The following is a 27,898-nucleotide window of genomic DNA, read 5'->3' as shown; positions in this document are numbered from 1 at the left end:
TTAAGAATCAGCACCTTAATTTTGGGCTGAGGGATGTCATGCATCTTTTACTATACCACTCAAATATGATTTGGAATTTATAATGTTTCAAGTACAAAACTTTGATATTGATATAGATTTTTTAAAAAATAATAATTAAGGATAAAAAAGCACTGACTGTAGGAAAAAACAATTCAGTGTATTTCCGAGTGCAGACAATTTTGTGCCCGCGAAAATTCACCTAGAACAACAGGAATTAAAGCCTTGGTTTTGCGTCTTTTCATCATTAACAATGCTTACCCTATTAAGAGATAACTGAGCTTTATAAGAGTCTGAATTGAGAACTCTCCTGCTCACACTGTTGTATATCTCCTTGATCACCATCTCAAAAGCCATCCTCACATTAGTCGAGTCTTTTGCAGATGTCTCCATAAAGAAAAGTCCGTGCTCTTCAGCAAGGTTCTTGCCTTCTTCGATGCTTACTGACCTTATGTTGTCCAAGTCGCTTTTATTTCCCACAAGCATTCGTGCTACTGTTGTATCAGAATGAGCTGCACAGGAATCCACAATGGTCATGTCTTGAGACAAAAATTAGAATGGTTCTGTAGATAGGAACGACAGCTAAGCTAAGCTAAAACACACATCTAGGAAGAAATTGTATTGGTGGCATAAACTTCTAAACTAATGTCAGTATAATTGAAAGTAGCCGTTTGGTTAGATGTAGGATGTACTCTGTATCACTTTTCAGGTTCTAATTCCCATGAATTTACATTACCAGAAGTTGTTTGATTGAATGAACACAGGAAGTCTTCTACTTCTACTAAACTTACATAGAATATGCAACAACCACTGATGGGAAGAAGAATTACCCATGTGTTTGTCAGCCAACATCAGACAATTTTATTTATATCTAGAAGACCAAGTACGCAACACCCTCCCATGTCAGCTAGCATCAACTATTGAGTGAGATAGGAAGACTAGAGTTCAAGATACTAGTGTTAATGGAATCTTTAGCTAAGAGTTGAGTGAACCCCGTCCATGAGATAGTCCAAAGTCTTAAGTGAAATATGCTCTATCAGCTGTTTATTGTTTCCCTTTTCGTATGGTGAGTGGCTGGGGTATAGAGGTTGTGCAAGGCAGAAAGACCAATGTATGCTCACAGTGCCAAGTTCACAGTGTTTCGCAAAATCCTACGGTCTCTAAAGACACTAGCTAAGCTACTTGAGAGTTGAGATCAACCAAGAATGTAGATGAATACCAGATCTACTAAAGTTTTAATCTGGAGTAGACAATCAATGATGAAAATGCCAATAATCAGCACAAACAGCAGAACCTAGGAAATGCAAAATGCTTTGAGAGTGACCACATTGATCCTTACCACTCTAGCTGTTCCTCGATACTAGGTAAAGGTCACTTGAAATGGAGGATGATGGAACACATAACGCGGTAACCCCAATCTAAGGAGAAAGTAGAACTAAACTGATGTCAAGTTTGGTGGATTTAGATTTAGTTATCACACATTTACCAACAATCAAGCTCCTCATCTTGAAGAATTAGAGAGTTCAAAAGCAGAATCTGTTATTACTCATCTGTAAGTCCCAAATCGCCACAGACGAACTTTCTAAGCAGTTCATAAAAATTTCCTAAATTTATGTCCAAGGACATTTACAAATTAAGTGATTGCTTATCATAATCCATAAAGGTAGTGTCGGTACAAAAATGATGGCTTTTCAATATTCATGTTGTTCAATTAGTTTCTCCCATTGAAATACAATGAGATCATCAATCCTAATCATCACACGTAAAAGCCGAATCTTCAAATGATATTCCAATATAAACTCAGGAAATTCATATTCAACAACCATTACAAGAAAACAAAAGCAATACATAAATCAAAAGCAGCAAAAGCCAGCTACCCCAACCACTTGCATTTTGCTAATTAATATCCTTTACAAAAATCCCAAATGTAATATTCAGGTACTTTTATTTTTCCAATCCCTAATTAATGCTTAACAATGTCTTCAACAAAATATAAAAAAGAGAACTTTCTTAGAATCCCAGATCAATTAGCCAAACAAATGAGCAAACCCCGGAAATATTCAAGCAAATCTCCAAAATAACACAACTTTTTTAAAAACAACAAAATTCAGATCATTTAACAAAAAGATGTCAACTTTGAACTAAATTCAGCAACATAAAATCCAATGCTAACCCAAAAATCTAAAAAACACAACAATCACCAAAATTTCACCAAATCTGATGCAACAACATAAAAACCCACAAAACATCAACCCAAAACACACAAAAATCATCAACAAACCAGATCAATAAACACATCAAAAAAAGCAACCCATCAACCAAAAAATCCAAAAATAAATATTCAGAAAAATTGAAAAAATAAAAAAATAAAAAAATTCAACAACTTACTGGTAAGTTCATCAAGCCAGCGACCAATACTATCAAAAGTAGTTCTGCGAGAAATATCATAAACAAGAAGAGCACCAACAGCACCTCTATAATAAGCAGAAGTAACAGCTCTAAATCTTTCTTGACCAGCAGTATCCCAAATCTGAGCTTTTACTTCTTTTCCTTCAATTTCCATACTTTGTGTTTGAAATTCCACACCAATTGTTGCTTTTGAATGCATATTAAACTCATTTCTTGCATATCTAGATAACAAATTAGATTTACCAACAGCTGAATCACCAATTATTACAATCTTGAAGAGGTATTCTTCTGCTTCATCATCTGAAGACATCGTGGCTTAAAAACAGGGGAAATTAGGGATTTAGTGGGGTTAGATTTGATTTATGAAGAAAATGTGGAGATTTTGGGGAATTGGGTATTGGAAAAGGAGAGATTTTGGGAAGTGGGTTTGTATTAGATTTTGGAAAGAAGGAGAAATGGAGGAGGAAAGAGAAGAGAGAAAACAGGGGAGTGGACCTTTTTAAAGAGGGTTGTCTATGTAAGAAAGAGGTGCTTTTGAGGGGGAGTTTAACTGTTGAAATTGATTGTGTTTATATTACATGCGCAAAATTTTGGTTGTGTGGAGGGGTGGATTAAAGATACGGCGTAGTGTGGAAAATTTTACGTGGTGATCTTGGATATAGGGTACGTTCATTTTAGCTTAATTTTAGTTAATTTCAATTCAATTCAGTTTAACTCTTAATTTTCTTCTCTCGTAAATTTTATTTCAACTCAGTTCATTTCAGTTCAATTCACCTCAATTCAGTTTATGTGAATATACCCTTAATGTGTTTTTGCAATATAACTCTATAATTTATGGGAAAATTTTAAAATAATGTCATCTATTTAATTATTTTCTGGTAGTCTTAACTTATAACATTGTTAGTGTCCTTAGTAAGCATATTAATTTTAGGAAAAATTGTGAGGAACTACACGCTTAATAGGGGTATTTGGAAACAACTACCCACTAAAAATTTTTATCAAAAAAAACTACCCTCTAAATTTAAAAAGTTAGAGTAGCACTACCCATTTGCATTTTCCGGCGAAAAAGTCCGGCGTGTGGGGCCCACTTTTTCAAATTTTCTTCTGAAAATCCCTAATTAAAGAAGTCAAAATAAGTAGAGTATGTAATTCATAGGTAATTCTTTTCTTTTAATCCATTAATTATGAATTTTGATGTTAGGGTGTAATGATTAGAAAAATTGGGGTTCTTAGAAATTGGTTGAATTTGCTGCTTTTAATTCAAATTGGTTATCCTAGGGTTACGAATTAAGGTCCAATTTGTCATTGCATCGTGTCTTTTCGGGGAAAAATTTAAAAAGTCGGCCCACGCACGGACATTCTCGCCGGAAATGCAAATGGGTAGTGCTACTCTAACTTTTTAAATTTAGGGGGTAGTTTTTTTGATAAAATTTTTTAGTGGGTAGTTGTTTCCAAATACCCCTATTAAGCGTGTAGTTCTTGACAAATTTTCCTTAATTTTATTATATCGCATATAAATATTTTGGTGTAAAGAAAGGCACAAAAGATAGTAATGTAAGTCCTTGATTTTGGATACCATCACTATACATTAACCAAGTTACAGTTGACATCTACTAATAAAAAAAGGTGTGTCCAAAAAAACCTAAGATCATGTACAAAACTCGACAATTAAGTAAAATGTTGACTAAGTGTCTGTTCTCTTATGTTGAAATTCAGTTCAGTTCAACTCAGTTCAGTTCAACTCAGTTCAGTTCAGCTCAGTTCAGTCCAACTCCTAATTTCCTTCTCTTATAAAATATTCATTTTAGTTCAGTTCAGTTCAGCTCAGTTCAGTTCAGCTGAGTTCAGTTAATGAGAACAGGGGCTAAGCATATCAATCTAAACTTGATGCAATGGATGTGTGGTTTCGGGCCATGCTTGGACCATCCTTTTGAATATCGAGGCATAGTACTTAGCTCTAAATCTCTAAAGCCTTGATTGTGGCTCAACCCTACCCCATACCAAATTACCAATACTTCGTAAAATTCTCTTATGTTTATCTGAAATATATTTCTAATATTGTTTAGAAAAACATTGTGAATCATATACTTCGTATTGTTTTAACGGTTTATATTCTTATAGATTAACCTATATGAATATTGAAAAAAAACAAAAAAAAATTATTTGATCCGACTAACCGAAATACATTATTAACACTGGTCGAAAAATAAGAATTTGATATAATCTGAAAAATGGAGTAAATGATAGAGGCGCGTGAGACATTAGCAAGTGATTAGAGTACATGTACTATGTTATTAATGGAGTCACACTTGAGTTTCTTCTATTCTTTAAGAGATTAGAGTATATGTAACTGTTATAAATGGTGTCACACTTGACTGTCTTTAATTCTTCTTCTACTGCAATATCTGTATTTAAATTTAATGGGGTTGCAAAATAAAATATGAAAAGAGGGGATTTTAATGTTTGAGTTTGACCTATCTCTAGTCTGGTAGTTGATGAGTGATGACCTGCACGACCATCCTCGTCAGCATACTACTTTAGTAGTTATTTATAAAAAAAAAACTCATACTATAAGGCGTATGATGTGCCGATTAATCAGTTTATTTGATTAAAGTTTTAAAAGGTGGTATTCAAGAACCGAAATCAAATAATGTAGATCAAATCTCGAGGAATTCCAAGTTGATATCTGATATCAACATGGGTTGTTAATATCAGGGTACTCATGTCATTTGACATGGATTAGTTAGGGGCAAAAATGTAAAGTTAAAAAAGAAGCCGTCTTGCTAGTTATTCCCGTTCTTGTATTTCCGTTTTGTAATGGAACCGACGTTAACGACTGCTATCCTCTTAACCCTTTTTCTCACTTTCACTGGTGGAATCGAATCCGTAAAAAGTTGTTGGGTAAGTAGGTGAGTCGTTTTAATTAGTTTGGTTTATTTAATTTTTGAATTTAATTGGTTGTTATATTCGCTGATTAGTTATTTGAAATATTCGATTGTGGTTAGATTTTGGCATATATAATTATTAGTGGTATTGTTGTCTTTGTTTAGTGTAATTGAATAATCCAATGATTCTTCCAGTTACTTAAGTTGTTCTATTAATTGTATGCTTGTTGATGTACTCTGAAATTAATTATTTTATTGCTGCAAATACTCATTTGTAGGGTAGAATATATGGGTGGAAGGAGATGTTTGAAACGTAAAAGGAGTGCTATCCAAGAAGACTATTTGCAAGTGGTATTTGTCTGCAATTTAGTTTTGTAGCTTGCTTTTGGTCTTGAATTCAGTCGTTAATAATCGGCATTGTTGTGTTACTGGAGGTTGATTATTACACAAAATTGTGCAAATTCTCTTCCCCAGAGTTGTCCAGTTCAGAAATCAAGTCGCAGGAGTACAAGTTATGGTTTAGCATATCGTATTACGGTCGAATTATCCACCGCCGACCAACGACGACATCGTGGAAATTTTCCCCTCTATTACCTAGATTGTTTTTCTCTCTCATGTATTCCAATTAAACCCAAATTCCATTAATAGAGCAGACTTCCGTCAATTCAGAACGGTAACAATATTGCAATAAAAAATTATAGGAACGGAGTCCAGTCAGCATTCCACTCCAATTCACACACATGTCAGCAAAAGTTCCAAGTATTTACAATTAAGCCATGATATTAACATGGATATGTTGATATCCGATATCAATGGGGACCGGCTCTCAAATCTAGTCTACGTTATTTGTTTTCATGACTCACTCTATGCCAAAAAAATACGAGTATATGTGAATGTGATTAATGTATGTTAAATTATACTTAGGAGTAGTCATCAACCTTTTGAGATTTATTGAGCAACTACGTACATTCAATTAATGTCTTTTTGCAGGGAACGGAAGGGGTCACTACGACACCCACAATGTCACACAACTAAGACAATCAACCCAAATTCAATCCAAACAAATCAAATTCTCACACAACCAATATAACACAACCAAGACAACAATAAGGCAGTAGCAAAATGATATAAACACCAATAATAATCGGAAGAAAACAACAATAATCAACACACACGGATTATACGTGGAAAACCCCTTCGATGTGAAAGATAAAAACCACGAGACCGTTTAAAGAGTCCACCCTAGCTTCTCTTATTGATAATTGAGGGTAAAATAAACCCAAATCTGTCTACAAAATGCTTAACAACCCACCAACAACAACAAACAATAAGAGATCGAAATTAGAGAGCAAAAGAGTAGAATTCACCCAAAAAAACAACAGTTCTATACGAAGCAGATTCTGACCACTTTTGGCATTGTACAATAATCAAAAAAATGAATCATATGTCCAATCCTATTAGTAGTGCTATAAAAACTAACACCTCATTTCATTCGTGATCTCTACTTACAGGCTTCTAAATGAATCACTTGGACAATAGACACTCAGGGGGCGTTTGGTAGCAAATTAATAAATGTAAGGGAATGAAAACAAATTAAGGGGAAAAGGTAATACACAGTGTTACCCTTACTAGTTGTTTGGTATTATTAAGGAAACGTAAACCATTATAACCAACTCATTTCCTCTTGTTTGGCATAGATAACTAAGAAACAAATAACTTTCCTTTTATTTTTTGTTGTCTTGGCTAACTTTTGCTACACATTATGCGATGTAGAGCAACACTTATTATTAATTTTTTTTTTTTGATATATGTTGAGCAACACTAATTACCCTAATATATATATTTATACGTATATGTTTTTTTTGAAACCAATTATTATAATATTTCATATGCACATAACTTATTGATTACAAAAGCATTGGAATTCTAGTATTCTTAAAATAAAATAAAATAATAAAAAAAAAAAACCCCATTCAAAAACTTGATCCAACGGTTGTATTCACATCAATATCTTCATCACTCTCGATATTAATGGTTGCTTATCAAGCTCTTGATCCATAGCTTCTATATCATCAATGGACGACTCACTTGCATCTCTGGTATTGTCGGTGGTTCTTCACTGTGACTAACATCGGTACAAGGACTATGCTGATTAAGACATTGTAAAGGAACCTTTTCTGGTGACTGCATACTTACAACATGACAAGATATCTATACTTTCAAAGTGTTTATCATTTCAATCAAGTAAACATTTTCAATTCAAATACTCCGTCAAAAAGTTGTCCGATTGATCAAACATGTACCCACTCGGCCAGTCTAAGAATCTAGGATATGTTCATATAACCATAATTCTATATTGAAGTACTTTGAATATAGATCATGAAGTAGAGAAGTCTTGTATTGGCTTTACATCCAAGAAATTTGGGTAACCCAATATTAATCTTAATATCCACTTAAACATAAAATGGATGACACAGAAAAAATGGGTCCATACTCCATATCTCAAATACCACCATTTTTTGTGGGCACAAAAAAGACACATAGCTTGAAAATATTAATCTTTTTATTCATCACCACCAAAAAAGAAAAGAAAAAGAAAAATAGACCCTATTCAAGCTCACTCTAATGGCACAAACCCAATAAACCCAGAAAATCTATAATTTTCACAACCCAAAAAAAAAAAACACTGTAATCAAGAAATGCCAATTTTAAATATATCATCTTTAGGAGTAGGCTCATTAACAAACCTTTGCTTTCATTCACAAAATATAGCCAATGATTCAATTACAAGTTCTTGTTCCTTATCTTATGTTTCATATAATTTCACAAATAACAATAATATTAATCTCTTGAATTTGTACCGTAAATCTGGAATTAATAGATACCCAATTCAAGCTGCTCCAACTAATGCTTCTTCTGAAGCTCAAATTGATGAAAATTTGGATGATTCCACTTTGTCTCTTGAACCCCCTCGTCCAATTCGGGTGAGTTTTATTTCAGCTTTTCTCAATTTATGTTCTAATTTTTGCTTTTGTTGTGGATATTTGATAGAAAAGATTGCAACTTTTTAATTTTATTTTTGTGGGGTTTTTGAATTTTACAATGAATTTGCTAATTAGTTTCAATTTTAGTTTGTACCCACTTTCAGTTTGTTTAACTTAGCTAATTGGCATTCTCTTATTGTATAATGATCGATAATTATCAGTCTGATTGGATGTACCAAGATATATTGTAGATGATAGGTAGAATTATGGTGTGTTTAGGTCTTTAGGATGGTGCTATGGTTTGATTATTGAGAGCTAAAGAGTATTAGAATATAGATTGTTGTACTTGAGTTGTGTGAATTGATGAACTTTACATGGCATTTAAAGTTAATCATGTTAGTTGATTTTTAGTTTTGACTGTAAAGAAGTTCAAATATTCAATATTCTTTGGCTTTTGGATTGTGATGGTATATATTTAGAAGAATTATGGAGTATTAAAAACTTTGCGCCTTTCGGTTATGGTAAAGTAGCAACATCACTACCCTTAGAGTCTATTTTGAGGAATGTTAATGTTAAAGCTTCTTTTAACCCCTCTTGAGTGATTAATTAATCTGGATTTGGATGCTTGTTTTGTTTCTATATGCTAATGCATCTATTGCTATGAAGAAATAGAGGCCTGCTGACTGGGAAGCAGCTAAGAAGTATAAAGAAACTGGATCTATCTACGAGGGAAGAGTTGAAGGCTTCAATAATGGTGGCTTGCTAATCCGTTTCTATTCGCTTGTCGGATTTCTTCCTTTTCCACAGTTGAGTCCATCATATTCTAGTGAAGGTACTTCACTTTCTTTGTTCTGTATGACTTTGCCCTTTGTTCTGCACACGGACTGTTGACACATTCTTTAATCAATTTTGCTTTGAATTATGAAGAAATTGAATCTTTGTTTGATTTTATCATGGTTTGGATTATTTCCAGTCTGTAATTGCTCCGTTGTTGGCTACTCATACTGTAGAAGTTTATCGGCCTTTCAATATTATATTCACTTGTTATCAATTTTAATATGCATTCTTTATATCATATGGTTCGTTTGTCGATGACTACACGGAATAATCAAATTTGGTTCATGTAGCCTACCCCTCTTATGGGATTAAGGCTTTGATTGTTTGGTATCATTTAGTTCCTTATGACGATTCATGTTAGCCGACCCTAAATCATTTTGGGACTGAGGTTTTGTTGTTGCTGTTGTTGTCATCAATTTTAATATGTTACTGGTTAAATTTTCTCCTTAGTTCATAACAATGATATCTGTTACATCTGAAACAATGAAATGGTCTATAGTTAATCTGTGCTACCAATGTGCAAGGAAGCCATGAATGAAGTAATAAAATGGTCTACAGTTACTTATTGCTGACAGTTTGTCGCTGTTGTTTACGCGAACACTTTCACATTGTTGAAAAGCATGGATATTTGGTTGCCATGATGGATATGTGACGAGTATGGTTACTTTCAGTAATTATATTGCTGACGGCTGACATTTGATGCAGAACCAAATAAGACAATACAACAGATTGCAAGAGGACTTATTGGGTCTGTCATCTACATGAAGGTAACTAATATAAGCATTTCATTCTAGAAACCTTTGTGTTTCTGATCTTGTCCTTTTAAGCCATGAGTAAAGTTTGGGTGCATCTATGGTCACATAATGTACTGGAGTAAAGATTGATCCTCAAAACTTGAATCTTGTAGAGGCGCAAGTTGAGCCTTCTTAATGTCTGCCTACCAAACTTATGGAATGTTTCTATCATAATGTTTTGAACTGGCTTATTTTGCCATATAAGAATAGTTTATGTTTTCAAACCCTCGTAGGATATGTTATCAAACTTTTATCTGCCATTGTTGGAATAGGTGATTGAGGTAGATGAAGATAGTAAGAAATTGATATTCTCTGAGAAGGAGGCCACTTGGTCAAAGTACTCTGAGAAAATCAAAGAAGGGGATATCTTCGAGGCAAGAGTCGGTGTGGTTGAGGACTATGGGGCCTTTCTCAATCTGCGCTTCCCTGATGGTATATATATGCTTGAAAATGTTGTTACTGTGATTTTTTTTTTTTTTTTTTTTTTTTTGGCATCCTGATGTATACAACTTATTATGCAGGCAAATACCATCTTACTGGCTTAGTACATGTTTCGGAAGTTTCATGGGATTATGTTCAAGATGTCAGGGATGTATTAAGAGTGGGTGATGTTGTAAGAGTAAAAATTGTTAACATTGACAGGTAAAAATTACTATAAGTATATAACAATCTGCTAGTAGTGTCACTTAGGAGGCTTGGATAGTGGCTTGCTAGAATTTGATAATCTTGGTAGTAAATAATATTTGGCATCTCCATGTTTTGTGGCTGTTTATCTAATTATTCTTCTTTCCTGGTTGAATATCTGGAGGTGAAGACTTATGTTCGACATTGGTTAGGTTGCTTTGACAAAACTTGTCTGTGAACCTCATTCCCATTTTGTTTTTCCTTTTGTACCATATTTCATAAAAATGTTTTCTTTGGTCTTCCAAAAAACTTTACCTAGACTTGTCATTAGTATTGTTGCCTAATTCTGGACCTCCCTAGACTCCGACAAATAGTTAAATCTGCCTTGGGTTGTAGGGAGTGCTCATGTTGAATGAAAGTCTTGTTATTTTCTCTTTTGTTTGCACGATATTTCGAGTAATTCTACTGTATAGCTCTGTTCTCATAGAAGGTTAATGCAGGGAGAAATCAAGGATTACATTGTCAATCAGACAACTGGAGGAAGATCCATTGTTCGAGACCTTGGACAAAGTAATTCCTCAGGTACGATTTATGGTCACTTCAAATCACTATTTCATTCATTAAAGGATCAAGTTTGCCCCCTTCTGATTTTAAAGTAAAAGGTTCAATCTTTATTTTGAAACAGGATGGTACAAGTCCTGACTCTACAGGCACAAGTGAAAACTTTGATATTCAGCCACTTCCAGGGCTTGAGGAAATATTTAAGGAGTTGCTAGAGGAAGAGGGGTATTGTTTTCCAATCCTAGTTCTTTTTTTCTCAATAAGCGTTAATCCTTATTATTTACTAATTTAGTGATGCGTGAGCCAGCATCCCCCCACCACCCCCCCCCCCTGCGCCACCCTGTCCATTCTCTATAATGTGCAAATATTTCACTTATTGCTGCTATGTTGAGACTTTTCATTTCATCTCAAATACCCGTGTTGAATCCTAAACCCTATGGCACACGAGTATGGGGACTATGGACACTTGGCAGTCAGCACTTCATTTTGGACCGAAATAAAGGAAACTTTGCTCGAGTTACCAAGTTGATTAATGAATAGTATCTTGACACTCTGACGAGTAGACAGTATCCACTAAGTATCATAATTACTTAGTATGTTGCTCATTTTTTTTCCGCTCATTTTTTTCCCCTTAATTTAGATAGTGAAAGTGTCTTACCCGCTTTATCTGCTACTTAATAATCACTGGCTAATTGGTCCTCTAATCATAAACTAAAGGTTACGTCAGCTGGCTTTCTTTGATCCTTATGAAATGCAAAGATCAGCTGTTAATTTGATTTATTAACGTACAAATACAATATACTCCAATTCGCTTTCACCAGTTTAAGGCTTTGGTAGGATTTGCATTTGTAGTTTTAATTTTTTCTAGTTTACTTGGGTGTCTTTGCACATCATTTTATTCTGCTGAATTTGCGACTATTATGTTACTATCCTTCAAGGATTACTTTTTTGTGCAGTATAAGTGATGTCAGAATCAGACGGCAAGGCTTTGAGAAACGGGTTGTTTCACAAGATCTCCAGCTCTGGCTTTCTAACGTTAGTGTCTTTTCTGTCAACTAATCTAAGTACTTAGCTGCGTTCTTTCATGTCATTGCCTAAGCCTTGAACTTCTCAATATCATTTGACAGGCACCAGCAATTGACAACCAGTACATCTTACTTGCTCGTGCTGGAAGACAGGTATGTGGTTTCACATCTTCATCTCCTTCCCAAATACATTTATCCCAGCAATATATATTTTGTAGTGTAGACAATAAACTCCCATACCCCTAAATTTGCCATAGAACTTTAAAAACTTGCCTGTGCTTGTACTCAAGCATACCTGCACCGTGCATGGCCTATCAGACTATCGGTGTCACTTCTTCCCACCCAGCCACTCCACTAATGCAATACTTCTCATCTGATCACTGCTCAATGGTATGTTATAGCTTTTTTCTTCTCTTGCAGGTTCAGGAAATACAGATGACTACGTCTCTTGATCAGGAAGGTATCAAAAAAGCATTACAGCGGGTGCTTGAACGTGTTCCATGATTTCAAATGTCAACAATTTTCTCGCTATGTCTCTACCAGTGTACAGTACAGATATGAGCAACAAATTTAATAGTTTTTGAATCTACAGATCCTTCCCAAATATGTTACTCAATGTGTTCATTGATCCTATACGGTTAATCGGTATATACGGTGTGCTATGTCATGTCAGAAAATGAAGGGAAGCCAAAAGGGAGAAAGAGAGATTGTAATTCATACTATTGACATCAACAAAATTTTAAATTTTTTTTAATGTTACTTTCCCTTGCAAATCTTGTCTAATTATAAAGGGGCTTCTTTGGAAAGAAAAACCTGATTTTGTCTTTCTTATGACTGGGTTATCATGGCTCGTGTTATAAGTTCGTAAGATTACTTCATTCATGAATTATTTTACTCTTCAACAATGGCTAAGATATATGATGCTGAAAAAATGATGCTAGTGTAACCTACGTAGCATTTGGTTTAGAAAAAATGATGCTGCTTGGGTAATTTTCATAAAAATAACGCAATATTTTTTTTTATATAAGCACCAGAGCTATTCAATTATGAGTCTTTGATTATTCGAGTCTAAAATGAGGGCGTTAGTATGTAAAATGAGGGTGACATTTAACAACTATGTATGACTGCAGTATCAATAGCAACGCACTTTAAGGTAACATACACAATGTTGGTTTAATTAGAAGCCAACATTATTGATACTAGAGCTGTCAATTCGGATAAACGGGTCGGGTTTGGGTCGGGTAAGAGTGGATTGGGTCAACTCAGATTAATTCCATAACCTATGCGGGTCAGGTTTGGTTAGATCATGCTTGAGTCGGGTCACGTCGGGTCATACTTCTTATCGGGTTTGGGTCGGGTTAATACAGGTCGGGTTACATTCGGGTCGGGTGAACAATAGGTCGGTTTTAATTTGGGTTTTCACAGGTTAGGGTGATTCTCGGGTTCGAGTCGGGTCCGGTTCAAGTCAAGAACTTGCGGGTTTGAATCAGGTCGGGTCATTCTCGAGTTTGATTCGAGTTCGGTTCAAGTCAATAATTTGCGGATTATAATCAGGTCGGGTCATTTATAAGTTGGGTCATTCTCGAGTTCAAGTCAGGTTCGATTCAAGTCAATAATTTGCGGGTTATAATCAAGTTGGGTCATTTCCAAGTCGGGTCATTCTCGGATTCAAGTTTGGTTATGTTCAAGTCAATCATTTGCAGGTTAAAATCAGGTCGGGTCATTTCCAAGTCAGGTCATATTCGAGTTCAACTAACTATAATTCTATAAATAGATGATTATCATTTTTATCAAGCTAATTATTTCCTCTGACTATAATATATATGGCAATATACTAGGGAACTATAGTCTATAATTTAGGAAGATAATTATCTCCTTTGACCATACAACAAATATATATGAGTACTATATTTAACTCTTAAATTTGAGGATGATGCTCCTATCTTTTGCTGGCTTGGACCGACTTGGTCTCCCAAGACAAAATGCTTTGATCAACAATAATAAGGTGGTCTAAATTGCATTTAAGGTGATTTGAAATCGGATCAGGAACAATTTGGGTTGAATTTAGGTCGGGTCAATAATAAGTCGTGTTAATTTCGAGTCGGGTAAGTAACAGATCGGTTGAATTTTTGGGTTGGGTAAGTAATAGGTATGGTAAAATTCCGGTCGAGTCAATAACAAGTCGGGTTGAATTTGGGTCAGGTCAATAACAAGTTGGGTTTGTAACAGGTCGGGTTAAATTCGGGTCGGGTTAGAAACGAGTCGGGTTGAATTCAGGTGAGTAACAAATCAGGTTAAATTTGGGTTTTAAAGGGATAAAACGGGTTTGAGTCAATTTCGGTTTAAGTCGAATTCGGTGCAAGTTAATTAAATTGGCCATTGTAAACCGGTTAATCGGTGCAAGTTGTAAACCGGTAAATTGGCCGTTTAAAAGCAAATTGAATGGTTCCACACACCTAATTGGAATCCTGGAGGGTATTAGGGACCATGGTAAACATTTTGGCAATTTTTATTTCCGGACGAAAAAAAGTCAAAAAATTCCAAAATTGAAGGCTAATATCCACATTTTTTGAGAAATTTTGGAGGTTTTGGGCCCGGTGTCGAAAAGTCTTGAAATTCTATGGGATACATCTTGGGGTCATATAATGCCGTTTGGAACCTTATATGATCATTATTTGTTGTCATAAATGTTCGTGGTAGGCTTAAAATAATGAAATCGATGCAAGTTGTAAACCGGTAAATTAGTCGTTTAAAGGCAAATTGGATGGTTCCACCCACCCAATTGGACTCCCGGAGGGTATTAGGGACCATGGTAAACATTTAGGCAATTTTTATTTCCGGACAAAAAAAATCAAAAAAATTCATAATCGAAGGCTAATATCCACGTTTTTGAGAAATTTTGGAGGTTTCGGGGCCCGGAGTAGAAAAGTATTAATATTTTAGGGGACACATCTCGGGGTCATATAATGCCGTTTGGAACCATATATGATCATTATATGTTGTCATAAATGTTCGTAGTATGCTTGAGTTAAATGAAAACCGTGCAAGTTGTAAATCGGTAACCAAAATGGCAGTTTAAAGGCAAATTGGACGGTTCCACCAACCCAATTGGACTTCCGGAGGGTATTAGGGACCATGGTAAATATTTCGGCAAATTTTATTTTCGGACGAAAAAAAATCAAAAAATTCGAAAATTGAAGGCTAAGATGCACGCTTTTTTAGAATTTTTGAAGGTTTCGGGGCCCGGTGTCAAAAAGTCTTGAAATTCTATGGGATACATCTTGGGGTCATATAATACGGTTTAGAACCATATATGATCATTAGTTGTTGTCATAAATGTTCGTGGTAGGCTTGAAATAATGAAATCGGTGCAAGTTGTAAACCGGTAAATTAGTCGTTTAAAGGCAAATTAGATGGTTCCACCCACCCAATTTGTAATCCCCCATATTTTAAAATATATTATAAATGAAATTATATATTATTTATAATATTTACTTGTATTTTTCCGGAATTTAATTTCAAAATTTTCAAATTATTTTTGGGGTTGATAAACGATTTTATTACAAAGAACTTTTTATGAACCTTCCTTCTATAATTTATGTCCAACAAACAAACCAAACCCAGTTTACTTTCTTAATTGACCCATTAATTTAATGAGGCTCAATATCCCTACTTACCCTACTACCCTCTCTCCTATAAATACCCCATACATCCCAAAAATTTCCCCACACAAAGGTTAGTCTTATTTTCTTTCTCCTTTGTTTTATTAATTTGTGTAATTATAATTATTGATTATGGGTTTTGATTTTATTGTTTGAAATTAATTTAATTAGTATCAAATTGTATTTTGATGATTAAACTTTATAATTTCAGATTTTATAAATGTTATAATTTTCAGATTTTGTAAATTTAATAACCTAGGGTTTTTAATCATTGAAAATCATGATTTTAGGGTTTTTATGAACAATCGATTTAGGGCTTTTATAGTAATGGTGTTTTGAAATTTTGGTGATTATACTACTAATTAGTTTAACTTAATTCCAGATTATTTTGAACACGTAAATTCGTGTTTTAATGTTTAGATTTTGGTTCGTTAATATTAATCCCGTTTTAATCCCGATCAGGTTCTGAACTCATCCGATTTTGACAAAAAAGTAGTGTTTTCCATGTGGAAACAATGTTTTAAGAAACAATCACTACCTTTGGTAGTGAGCACCACCCTCTCGTGGCCAAATTCATCCTCTAAATATGATTTTCGGGCAGTTTTTGATTTTTAACGAAGTTTTTTTTTTGCTTAATGTTTATAATTAGTTTTGGGTTTTGATTTTATAGTATAAAGTTTATATTTTTAGTATCAAAATCATGTTTTTATGTTTTAAACTAATAATTTCAGATTATAATTGTTGTTATAATTTTCAGATTTTATAAGTTTAAAAACCTAGGGTTTCAATTTATTTAAATTGGGATTTTAGGGTTCTTATGACTAATTAAATTGGGGCTTTTGTTCCTATTGTATTTCTAATGCATAATTAACCATAAAAACATGTTTTTAATGAATTTTTAAGGAGTTTTAATCTAAATTATATTGCTGGAAATTTGGTTAAGTATTAATTTATTATTGTTGCTTGTTTCCTAGGAAGTGATTATTTCTTAGGAGACTTTTAAGTGATTAAAAGTGGCACAAAGGATTGTTTATACGAGGTACGTACATGTCTACTTCGTTGTAAGTAGTATCATGTTTAGGTACCAAAGAAAAGAACTTAGTTTCATGATTAGAGAACACTTGGATGAAAATTGTTTGGTTATACATTTAATTAATTCATGTGCTTATGTTTATGAGACATGTTTTGGTGAATTGATTATGTTTGTATGGAATTATGGATGCAAACATGTTGAATTATATTGGATTAATTGTTTGTATGGAATGTTGATACTGGCATATTTTTATTGGATTGGTTTGTTAACCACATTTGGATTATTAAAGGATTGGAATTGAATGGTTTAAGTGGAATGAATTTATTAATTATTCCACAAGGTTATTATTATTTTATTTATTACTTAATCATGACTTGTTAGTATGTTGAGTAAAGGTGGATTAAGCCGAAATGGCTAGGTGGGTTGACTATGTTCAACAATTTTGAATAATTTGGAAGTTTAATGGAATTAAAGGTCAACTTGTGATGTGATCACCATTGTCCTAAATAAGATTAAAAGTGAATTGATGTATGATTGTTATGTATGGTCTTCTTGATTGAGTCGGCTATTAATTAAAATTGTAATCACGTAAAGTGAAACATGGATGAGCAATAAAACTCTAGAAAGCGTGCACTTCTAGAGTATTGACAATTATGGGTTGGGGTACACGGTGGTAGCCCGTGGCTTTCCGAGGCTTGTTTGATCAACATGTCCTCTTCTCTTTTGGTATTTACATTTTTATTTTATAATGAAAGTTAGATGGGATCCTAGACTAACTTTGTGAGAATGGAGTCGCGCCCATTCTTGCATCGCGCTAAACTTTTATTTTAAATGGTCATTTGGGACCAAAATGATTTGATGGATTGGACAACCTCGTCTATTGCTTACTCCAACTAAATTAATTAAATTAAATATAAAGAGTCAAGTGTTTGGAATTGATTAGCAAGTATGTTAAGTCGATTGAATTGTTTAAGTGTGGAGTCTTGATTAATGAATTTATGTTGTATGTTTATTTACTTTAATTAGTTGAGCATGCTAGGCTTGGTACGTTGTAGCTTGTATGTACTCAGCTTTGCTGATTGCGTGCTTTTGTGTGTTTTCTTTTGGTCATGGCCTTCGCCTTTCAATGACCTTGTGATGATCCAATTATTACACTTGTATTATTGGGGAGCAGTATTGCACAGGTTAGCTTGATGATGTGAAGTTCGGGGATTTGACATACGCATTGTCAAGGGATTGGTGTGATTGAGAGTATTCGTTCTTTGTGTTGAACTTATTTATGTTTTACTATTTTAATTATGTTTTGGGATTTTGAATATTGGTTTGGTTTTAATAAGGGCCTTTATGGTTCCAATTTGTAAGCTTTGATTATTGGTTTCTAAACTATATTATTTTAATATTTAAGTTGGATTTCCGCTGCGATACTTTGATAAAGCCTTAACGTTTTAACACGTGGCGGTAACATGCCAATGGTTCTCCTCTATTTTTATTTAAAGTAGGTGGTTTGGAAAAGGGAGAATTATTGGGGTGTTACACAATTGGACTCCCAGAGGGTATTAGGGACCATGGTAAACATTTCGGCAATTTTTATTTCCGGACGAAAAAAAGTCAGAAAATTCCAAAATTGAAGGCTAATATCCACGCTTTTTGAGAAATTTTGGAGGTTTCGGGGCCCGGTGTCGAAAAGTCTTGAAATTCTATGGGATACATCTCGGGGTCATATAATACCGTTTGGAACCATATATGATCATTATTTGTGGTCATAAATGTTCGAGGTAGGCTTGAGTTAATGAAATATGTGCAAGTTGTAAACCGGTAAATTGGTCGTTCAAAGGCAAATTAGATGGCTCCACCCACCTAATTGGACCCCCGGAGGGGATTAGAGACCATGGTAAACATTTCAGCAATTTTTGTTTCTGGACGAAAAATGTCAGAAAATTCCAAAATTGAAGGCTAATATCCACGCTTTTTGAGAAATTTTGGAGGTTTCGGGGCCCGGTGTCAAAAAGTCTTGAAATTCTATGGGATACATCTCGGGGTCATATAATTCCATTTGGAACCATATATGATCATTATTTGCTGTCATAAATGTTCGTGGTAGGCTTGGGTTAATGAAATTTGTGCAAGTTGTAAACCGGTAATTAAATTGGCTGTTTAAAGGCAAATTGGATGGTTCCACCAACCCAATTGGACTCCCGGAGGGTATTATGGATGTAATACCCCGTATTTTTAATGTATTTTATAAATTATTTATTTAGTTATAAAATATATTTTTGGTCAAACTATTTTAATTATTGGATTATAAATAAAGCAAGTATTTATATTTGGGTCAATAAGTATTTAATCCAAACGTAGCCCATCTTTATTATGAACCCAATCATCCTATTTTTACTTTTGGGCCACCTATTTCATCATTTAAGTCCATTATTTTTATGAAACCCAAACATACCCTAACCTACTCTACACTATAAATACTCCATTTATCCCCAAAATTTTCCCACACAAAGTCAACAAGTCAAAAGGTTAGTTTCTCCTTATTTTTCCTTTTCTTTTCCCTTTTCCTTTTTCCTTTTTCTTTCTTTTTCCTTCTTTTTCCCTTCCATTTTTTTTTCTCTTGTTCCCCTTACGTGAGGTCCATGGGTGGGTTCCATGAACCCACTGCCAAGTCACCCTCCAGCCGCCGGACCACCTTGTCGGACGATCACCTTCCGTCGACCACCAGCAGCCGGCGGCTGTAGCCACCCCAACAACCATCGGTGGTCTTCCTCCATTCTCTCTCCTCTTGTTTTAATTATTGTTCTAACTATTTATAATTTGGGTTTTTGATTTTAATTGTTTAAATATGATTAGTATGTTTGGTAATTATATTTTAATATAATGATTAAAGATGATAAATTTTAGATTATAAAGTGTTAAATTTTCAGATTTTATGAAGTATTAAAAGTTAGGGTTTTAATTATTAAAGTGTTGATTTTTAGGGTTCTAACTTACAATTGATTTGGGGGTTTTATATACCCATTGATTGTAAGTGGTAATAAAGGTTAAAGATTGTATCTTTATGGAGTTTTAATGAAATTTTAGAGCATGTTTAATTAAACTAAATGTTTAATTTGGTTTGGAATATTGAAAAAGAATTTTATTATGTTTCATATAATTTTTATTGATGCTATAAGCATGAGGAAAGAGTTATATATGTGTTTATGTACACGAGGAATAAATTGTATGTTGGTGCCTTAGTGCACTTAAGGTGTTTTTAACACCGAGGGATAAGATTTGTGGCGCTTTATGCGTTTAAGGTGTCATTGGCACCGAGGTAGAATTAAAAAGGATTCAACATTAAATATTATGTGGTCACTAATTATTCAAGAATTAAATTGGTGTGTTTGATTGTTTGAATAATCATTGTTGATTGAATGATTATGGTTTGAGGTTCATCACTGAGTTTAATAATCAGTAAATAACGTAAAGTAAAAGAGATTACGCACCAAAACTCTTGGAACGTATATACCTCGAGTATGAACATATGGGGGGAGTTATGGGGTTTTGTATTTAACCATAACTTCTACTGGAGTACAGGACGCTGTACATTCCTTTTATTATTATTATGCGCAGGAATTCCGCCACCTATATGTGGTTTTTGATGCTGGCACGGTTAGCTCCCGTGTCAGTAACTTCAATTTATTGGGGGAGGTTAGTGGGAAACCCGTTCGATGCGTAATCAACGCTAAATAAATTATTTAGTGTCTAGTGAGAATTTTTATTGAATGTGGTATGCTTGAAAAATAGGTGCAACAAGGTAAGTAGTGTATTGATAGAGAATTGTATGCTAGTGTGTTAATTGCGCTTATGTACTCAGCTTTGCTGATTGAGTGTTTTGTGTGTTTATTGGCCCTATGATGACCCATTTTTAATGGAGAGTAGTGGAAATAGGTAGAGATAAGCTTTTCATGTGTTGAAGCATATTCATGAATGGGCATGAGTGAAGAACATATTATGCTAGTTTCCATAAGTATATGATGTGTTTATCGCTTTAACTATTTATGATAATATTACTATGCATGACTAACGAAAAGGGTTTTGAATTTGGTTTGGTTTTAATAAGGGCCTATAATGGTTCCAAGTTGTAGGTTGATTTTATTTGACTTTCGTTGACTTTACTTTCGTTTGGTTGATTTCTTAAGCTGACTTGTTTTTGAATGGTTTTGAAATTAGTCTTCCGCTGTGTGTCATTGATAATTGCCTTAGCCGTATTCACGGTGGCGGTAATGTCTTATAATTTCCTATTTCGTATTTTAAAAGAGTAAAACAGGTATTTTAAAGGAAAGGAATTTCTAGGGTGTTACAATGGAGCATGATAAACATTTCGAAAATTTTTATTTCCGAACGTAAAAAAGTAAAAAAATTCCAAAATTGAAGACTAATATCCACGTTTTTGAGAAATTTTATCGGTTTCGGGGCCTGGTGTCGAAAAGTCTTGAAATTTTAAGGGATACATCTCGGGGTCATATTATGCAGTTTGGAACCATATATGATCATCATATATTGTCATAAATGTTCGTGGTAGGCTTGAGTTAATGATATCAGTGCAAGTTGTAAATTGGCAAATTTGTCGTTTAGAGGCAAATTGGATGGTTACACCCAACCAATGGGACTCCCAGACGGTATTAAGGACCATAGTAAACATTTCGGCAATTTTTTTCTGAGCGAAAAAAAGCCGAAAATTTCAAAATTGAAGGCTAATATCCACGCTTTTTGAGAAATTTTGGAGGATTCGAGGCCTGGTGTCGAAAAGTCCTGAAATTCTAGGGGATACATCTCGGGGTCATTTAATGCCATTTGGAACTTTATAAGATCATTATTTGTTGTCATAAATGTTCGTGGTAGGCTTGAGTTAATGAAATCGGTGCAAGTTATTAACCGGTAAATAGGTTGTTTAAAGGCAAATTGGATGGTTCCACCCACCCAATTGGACTCCTGAAGGGTATTAGGGACCATGGTAAACATTTCGGCAATTTTTATTTTCGGGCAAAAAAAAAGTTAAAAAATTCCAAAATTGAAGTGTAATATCCACGCTTTTTGAGAAATTTTGGCGGTTTCGGAGCCCGATGTCGAAAAGTTTTTGAAATTTTAGGGAATTCATTTCGAGGTCATATAATGTCGTTTGGAACCATATATGTGTAGGAGTTTATATGTACTACGCAGCGGAAAATCATGAATCATATTCAATCAAGTACTTAATCCCAAGAACACATGCATAACACACAAGACACATAATCATACCTTTGAAGCGTGAATTTCACGTAGCAATTGATTGACAAATCATGGAGAGAATAGAACCCAGGTGTTGCTCCTCTATTTAGTCCACGAGCTTCGAACGAGCCGTCCACCAATACTAGATTGGTCGAATGATTGAGGAAAACTGCGATCACCACCTTTAATGGACTAAGCCGATCGACCACCACGAACCACCACAACCGGCGCCGAGGAGAAGAGAGAGGAGAGTTTGAGAGGGTTGGTCTCGTGTTTGCTAATTTGGGTTTTGATCTTACTGATCAACTGAATTCAAGTTACTGCAAACCCTAGGCACCTAATTTATTTATAATCACATTATAATTAGACTAGGGTTAGGAAGCCCAAAACCCTCAAACTTACTCCACATGGCCGGCCACACTAGAGGATGAGGCCCATCATGGGCCTTGTCCTCTCGTGCTCGATCTAGACCCTTTGTGTGACCTTATAGGATCCGTTCAATTGGGCTTTGGGACTTTGGGCTATTTTACTAGCCCAAAGATCGTTAGTACCTCTACCTATATATGATAAAAAGACGACCCAAATGTTCGAACTTAATTATCTCCATAATTTAATCCATTTATATATCTAGTAAGTGCACACGACGAAGACATAAATCCTTCAATATGATCATTATTTGTTGTCATAAATGTACGTGGTAGGCTTGAGTTAATGAAATCGGTGCAAGTTGTAAACCGGTAAATCGGCTATTTAAAGGAAAATTGGATAGTTCCACCCAGCCAGGTGTACTCCCGAAGGGTATTAGGGACTATTGTAAACTTTACGGAATTTTTTATTTCCGGGCCAATAAAAGTCAAAAAATTCCAAAATTGAAGTCTAATATCCACGCATTTTGCGAAATTTTGGAGGTTTTGGGGCTCGGTGTCGAAAAGTATTGAAATTCTAGAGAATACATCACGAGGTCAAATAATGCCGTTTGGAACTATATATGATCATTATATTTTGTCATAAATGTTCGTGGTAGGCTTGCGTTAATGAAATCAGTGCAAGTTGTAAACCGATAAACTGGTCGTTTAAAGGAAAATTGGATAGTTCCACCCACCCAATTGGACGCCCGAAGGGTATTACGGACCATGGTTAACATTTCAGAAATTTTTTATTTCCGGGCTAAAATAAGTCAAAAAATTCCAAAATTTAAGGCTAATATCCACACTTTTTGATTAATTTTGGAGGTTTTGGGGCTCAATGTCGAAAAACCTTAAGAATTAGGGGATACATCTCGGATCATATAATGTCGTTTGGAACCATATATGATCATTATATGTTGTCATAAATGTTCGTGGTTGGCTTGAGCTAATGAAATCGGTGCAAGTTGTAAACCGGTAAATTGGTTGTTTAAAGACAAATTTGTTGGTTTCACTCATCCAATTGGTCTCCCGAAGGGTAATAGGGACCATGGTAAACATTTCGACAATTTTTATTTCTGGGCGAAATAAAAGTAAAAAAAACTCCAAAATTAAAGTCTAAGATCCATGCTTGTTGAGAAATTTAAAGATTTCGAGGCCCGATGTCAAAAAGCCTTGAAATTTTAGGATTAATTCTCAGGGTCATATTATGTGGTTTGGAATCATATATGATCATTATATGTTGTCATAAATGTTCGTGGTAAACTTGAGTTAATGAAATCGGTGCAAGTTGTAAACCGGTAAATAGGTCGTTTAAAGGCAAATTGAATGGTTCCACCCACACAATTGGACTCCCAGAGGATATTAGGGACCACGGTAAACATTTCGCCAATTTTTATTTATTGGCGAAAAAAGTTCAAAAAATTCAAAAATTAAAGGCTAATATCCACACATTTTGAGAAATTTTGGAATAGTCTTCGGGGCCCGGTGTCTAAAAGTCTCGAAATTCTAGGGAATACGTCTCAGGGTCATATTAATGTCGTTTGGAACCATATATGATCATTATTTGTTGTCATAAATGTTCGTTATAGGCTTGAGATAATGAAATCGGTGCAACTTGTAAAACGGTAAATTGGTCGTTTAAAGGTAAATTAGATGGTTCCACCCACCCAATTAGACCCCTAGAGGGTATTAGGGACCATGGTAAACATTTCGACAATTTTTCTTTCCGAGCGAAAAAAAGTTAAAAAATTCCTAAATTGAAGGCTAATATACACGCTTTTTGAGAAATTTTGAAGGTTTCGAGGCCAGGTGTCGAAAAGAAATGAGATTTTATTAGATACAACTCGGGGTCATATAATGACGTTTGGAACCATAAATGACCATTTTATGTTGTCATAAATGTTCGTGGTTGGCTTGAGTTAATGAATTATGTGCAAATTGTAAACCGGTAAATTGGTCGTTTAAAGGCAAACTGGAAGGTTCCACCCACCCAATTGGACTCCCAAAGGATATTAGGGACCATGGTAAACATTTCGGCAATATTTCTGGGCTAAAAAAGTAAAAAAATTCCAAAATTGAAGGCTTAATATCCATGTTTTTTAAGAAATTTCGAAGGTTTCGGGGCTGGTGTTGAAAAGAAATGAGATTTTAAGGAATACATCTCGGAGTCATATAGTGCCGTTTGGAACCATAAATGATCATTATATGTTGTCATAAATGTTCGTGGTAGGCTTGAAATAATGAAATCGATGCAAGTTGTAAATCGGTAAATTAGTCGTTTAAAGGCAAATTGGATGGTTCCACCCACCCAATTGGACTCCCGGAGGGTATTAGGGACCATGGTAATTATTTCGGCAATTTTTATTTCCGGACAAAAAAAATCAAAAAATTTCAAAATCAAAGGCTAATATCCACGTTTTTTGAGACATTTTGGAGGTTTCGGGGCCCGGTGTAGAAAATTATTAATATTTTAGGGGACACATCTCGAGGTCATATAATGTCGTTTGGAACCATATATGATCATTATATGTTGTCATAAATGTTCGTAGTAGGCTTGAGTTAATGAAAACCGTGCAAGTTGTAAATCGGTAATAAATTGGCCGTTTAAAGGCAAATTGGATGGTTCCACCAACCCAATTGGACTTCTGGAGGGTATTAAGGACCATGGGAAACATTTCGGCAATTTTTATTTCCGGACGAAAAAAAGTAAAAAAATTCCAAAATTGAAGGCTAATATCCACGCTTTTTGAGAAATTTTGGAGGTTTCGGGGCCGGTGTCAAAAAGTCTTGAAATTCTATGAGATACATCTTGGGGTCATATAATACCATTTGGAACCATATATGATCATTATTTGTTGCCATAAATGTTCGTGGTAGGCTTGAAATAATGAAATCAATGCAAGTTGTAAACCGGTAAATTAGTCGTTTAAAGGCAAATTGGATGGTTCCACCCACCCAATTGGACTCCCGGAGTATATTAGGGACCATGGTAAACATTTCAGCAATTTTTATTTCCGGACGAAAAAAAGTCAGAAAATTCCAAAATTGAAGGCTAATATCCACGCTTTTTGAGAAATTTTGGAGGTTATGGGGACCGGTGTCAAAAAGTCTTGAAATTCTATGATACATCTCGGGGTCATATAATACCATTTGGAACCATATATGATCATTATTTGTTGTCATAAATGTTCGTGGTAGGCTTGAGTTAATGAAATATGTGCTAGTTGTAAACCGGTAAATTGGTCGTTCAAAGGCAAATTGGATGGTTACACCCACCCAATTGGACTCCCGGAGGGTATTAGAGACAATGGTAACCATTTCAGCAATTTTTATTTCCGGGCGAAAAAAAGTAAAGAAATTCAAAAAATTGAAGTTTCAGCAATTTTTATTTCAGCAATTTTTATATCCACGCTTTTTGAGAATTTTTGGAGTTTTCGAGGCCCAGTATTAAAAAGTCTTGAAATTTTAGGGAATACATCTCAGGGTCATATAATGTCGTTTGGAAGCATATATGATTATTATTTGTTGTCATAAATGTTCGTGATAGGCTTGAATTAATGAAATCGGTGTAAGTTGTAAACCAATAAATTGGTCGTTTGGGACCATGGTAAACATTTCGATAATTTATATATCCGGACGAAAAAAGTCCAAAAATTCCAAAATTGAAGGCTAATATCCACGTTTTTTGAGAAATTTCGAATGTTTCAGGGCCCAGTGTCGAAAAGTATTGAGATTTTAGGGGATACATCTTGGGGTCATATAATGCCGTTTTGATCCATATATGATCATTATATGTGTTTATAAATGTTCGTGGTAAGCTTGAGTTAATGAAATCGGTGCAAGTTGTAAACCGGTAAATTGGTCGTTTAAAGGCAAATTGGATGGTTCCACCTAGCCAATTGGACTCCCGGAGGTATTAGGGATCATGGTAAACATTTCGGCAATTTTTTATTCCGGGTGAAAAAAAGGCAAAAAATTCCAAAATTGAAGGAAATATGCACGCTTTTTGAGAAATTTTGGAGGTTTCAGCCTTGATACAAGCACGAGAGAATGATTATTTCTCACGGATAAGCACCTAAACCGACTCCCAAAGGAGTTGATAGATTTGATTATTAGCAAACGTACTCGACATTGTAACCCTTTGTTGCTGCTCGGCTGCCTCCTAACATCTTGGCCGCACTATCCTTCACCATGCTATTGTCGCTACTTCTCCCTCCCATTGGTGTGCTTAGCCCTTATAATCCACTACTCATCTTCGGTACGTTCCCTCCAATACATGTCATTAGAAAGTGCCACTCGGTTGGTTGAGTGTTGAGTATTATAGTGCTATATACCACCGAAAAGACGTAAATTAATCAATCATCATCCCCCTAGCATTTCTAAGGCTCAAAAAAAATCTAGTCATATAGAGGCACTTGAAATTCCATGCTAAATGAGCAAAGAGTCAAAGACACCGAAGTAATGGGAGGCTAACTTTATACTAGTATGTCAATCCCTTGAAAGAAATTTAGCCTGATCAATATAAGAACTTCAGATCAGCGGAAAAAAGTTACAGTACATCAGATAGAGGACATAATGTTATAAAAACCAAAAAAATAATCAAAGCTCTGCTTTGAGCTTGTTTCTGTGCTTTGATAAAGAGAGAGAGAGATGTGTGTGAAGGACTTTTTCTAAGGCTCAATACCACCCCAGAGTGTATTCATGCACAGATTAAGCACCCATTTGTCAAGATATTATAATTTGGGTCAAGACTCAAGAGTATGTTAATTGCACTATAAATCTGATTGACATCAATTATACCAATATATTTTGTCATTAGTATATGGGTTCATTTACTTGAAATACAACCCAGGGCCAAGTGTTTGCTAGGGATCATAACAAGACAAGCAATACTCGGGTTTGACTTGGCTGGTTGGATCGACTGGAAAAGCTATGAGTCTATGACGCAAGCTCAAGATTGAAACACCTTGCTCAATTCAGCTGGCAAAAAGATTTGAGCTCCAGCCTAACTCAAGTGAAGTAAATACAAGCAGTTTGCAAGCTTCGTCCTAAGAAATAGTACTGCGTATTAGCTTTGCTTGCAATTCCTAATGCTAAATGTAAAATAATACAATACTTAATTTGTAATTCCTCTATAAACATTTAGGAGATTTTCACTAAGGCAATTTGTTTAATGTTGAAATACAAGAATAATAGAAGATGCATTAAACAAAAGTTGGAATGCGCTTTTATGAGCCAAGCACAATTTTGTTTGTTACACAGACTTGTTATACCAAGTAAAGTTCAAGTTCATGGCAAACCCGTTCAAGTTCAGGGCAAACTCGTTCAAGTTGAACCTTCATAAGGATAAAACTCGAGAAGCTGACGAGTAAGTTACCACTAAGGCAATAATCACACCACACAAATAAA

At 34.8% G+C, this 27,898-nt stretch overlaps 2 protein-coding genes across 2 annotated transcripts; one reads left to right on the top strand and one right to left on the bottom strand.

Moving 5' to 3' along the window:
• On the bottom strand, positions 1 to 2,970 carry LOC145631211 (ras-related protein RABA5d-like). Its single transcript, XM_081683302.1, has 2 exons — positions 2,407 to 2,970; positions 1 to 530 (listed from the first exon to the last, which is right to left on the bottom strand). Exons 1-2 carry the CDS (start codon positions 2,735 to 2,737, stop codon positions 217 to 219), a joined length of 645 nt encoding a protein of 214 aa, XP_081539428.1. The 5' UTR covers positions 2,738 to 2,970; the 3' UTR covers positions 1 to 216.
• A 4,886-nt stretch (positions 2,971 to 7,856) lies between these two features.
• On the top strand, positions 7,857 to 12,920 carry LOC145632412 (uncharacterized). The gene is made up of 10 exons (XM_081684781.1): positions 7,857 to 8,296; positions 8,969 to 9,128; positions 9,839 to 9,900; positions 10,200 to 10,359; positions 10,449 to 10,569; positions 11,052 to 11,133; positions 11,237 to 11,337; positions 12,069 to 12,147; positions 12,240 to 12,290; positions 12,558 to 12,920. The coding sequence occupies exons 1-10, from the start codon at positions 8,012 to 8,014 to the stop codon at positions 12,639 to 12,641; spliced, it is 1,185 nt and encodes a 394-aa protein (XP_081540907.1). The 5' UTR covers positions 7,857 to 8,011; the 3' UTR covers positions 12,642 to 12,920.
• Positions 12,921 to 27,898: the final 14,978 nt, after the last annotated feature.

The sequence above is a fragment of the Chenopodium album genome, chromosome 5, assembly GCF_948465745.1.
Source record: "Chenopodium album chromosome 5, dcCheAlbu1.1, whole genome shotgun sequence".
Classification (NCBI taxonomy): domain Eukaryota; kingdom Viridiplantae; phylum Streptophyta; class Magnoliopsida; order Caryophyllales; family Amaranthaceae; genus Chenopodium; species Chenopodium album.
This window is presented reverse-complemented; position numbering and strand designations above follow the sequence as displayed.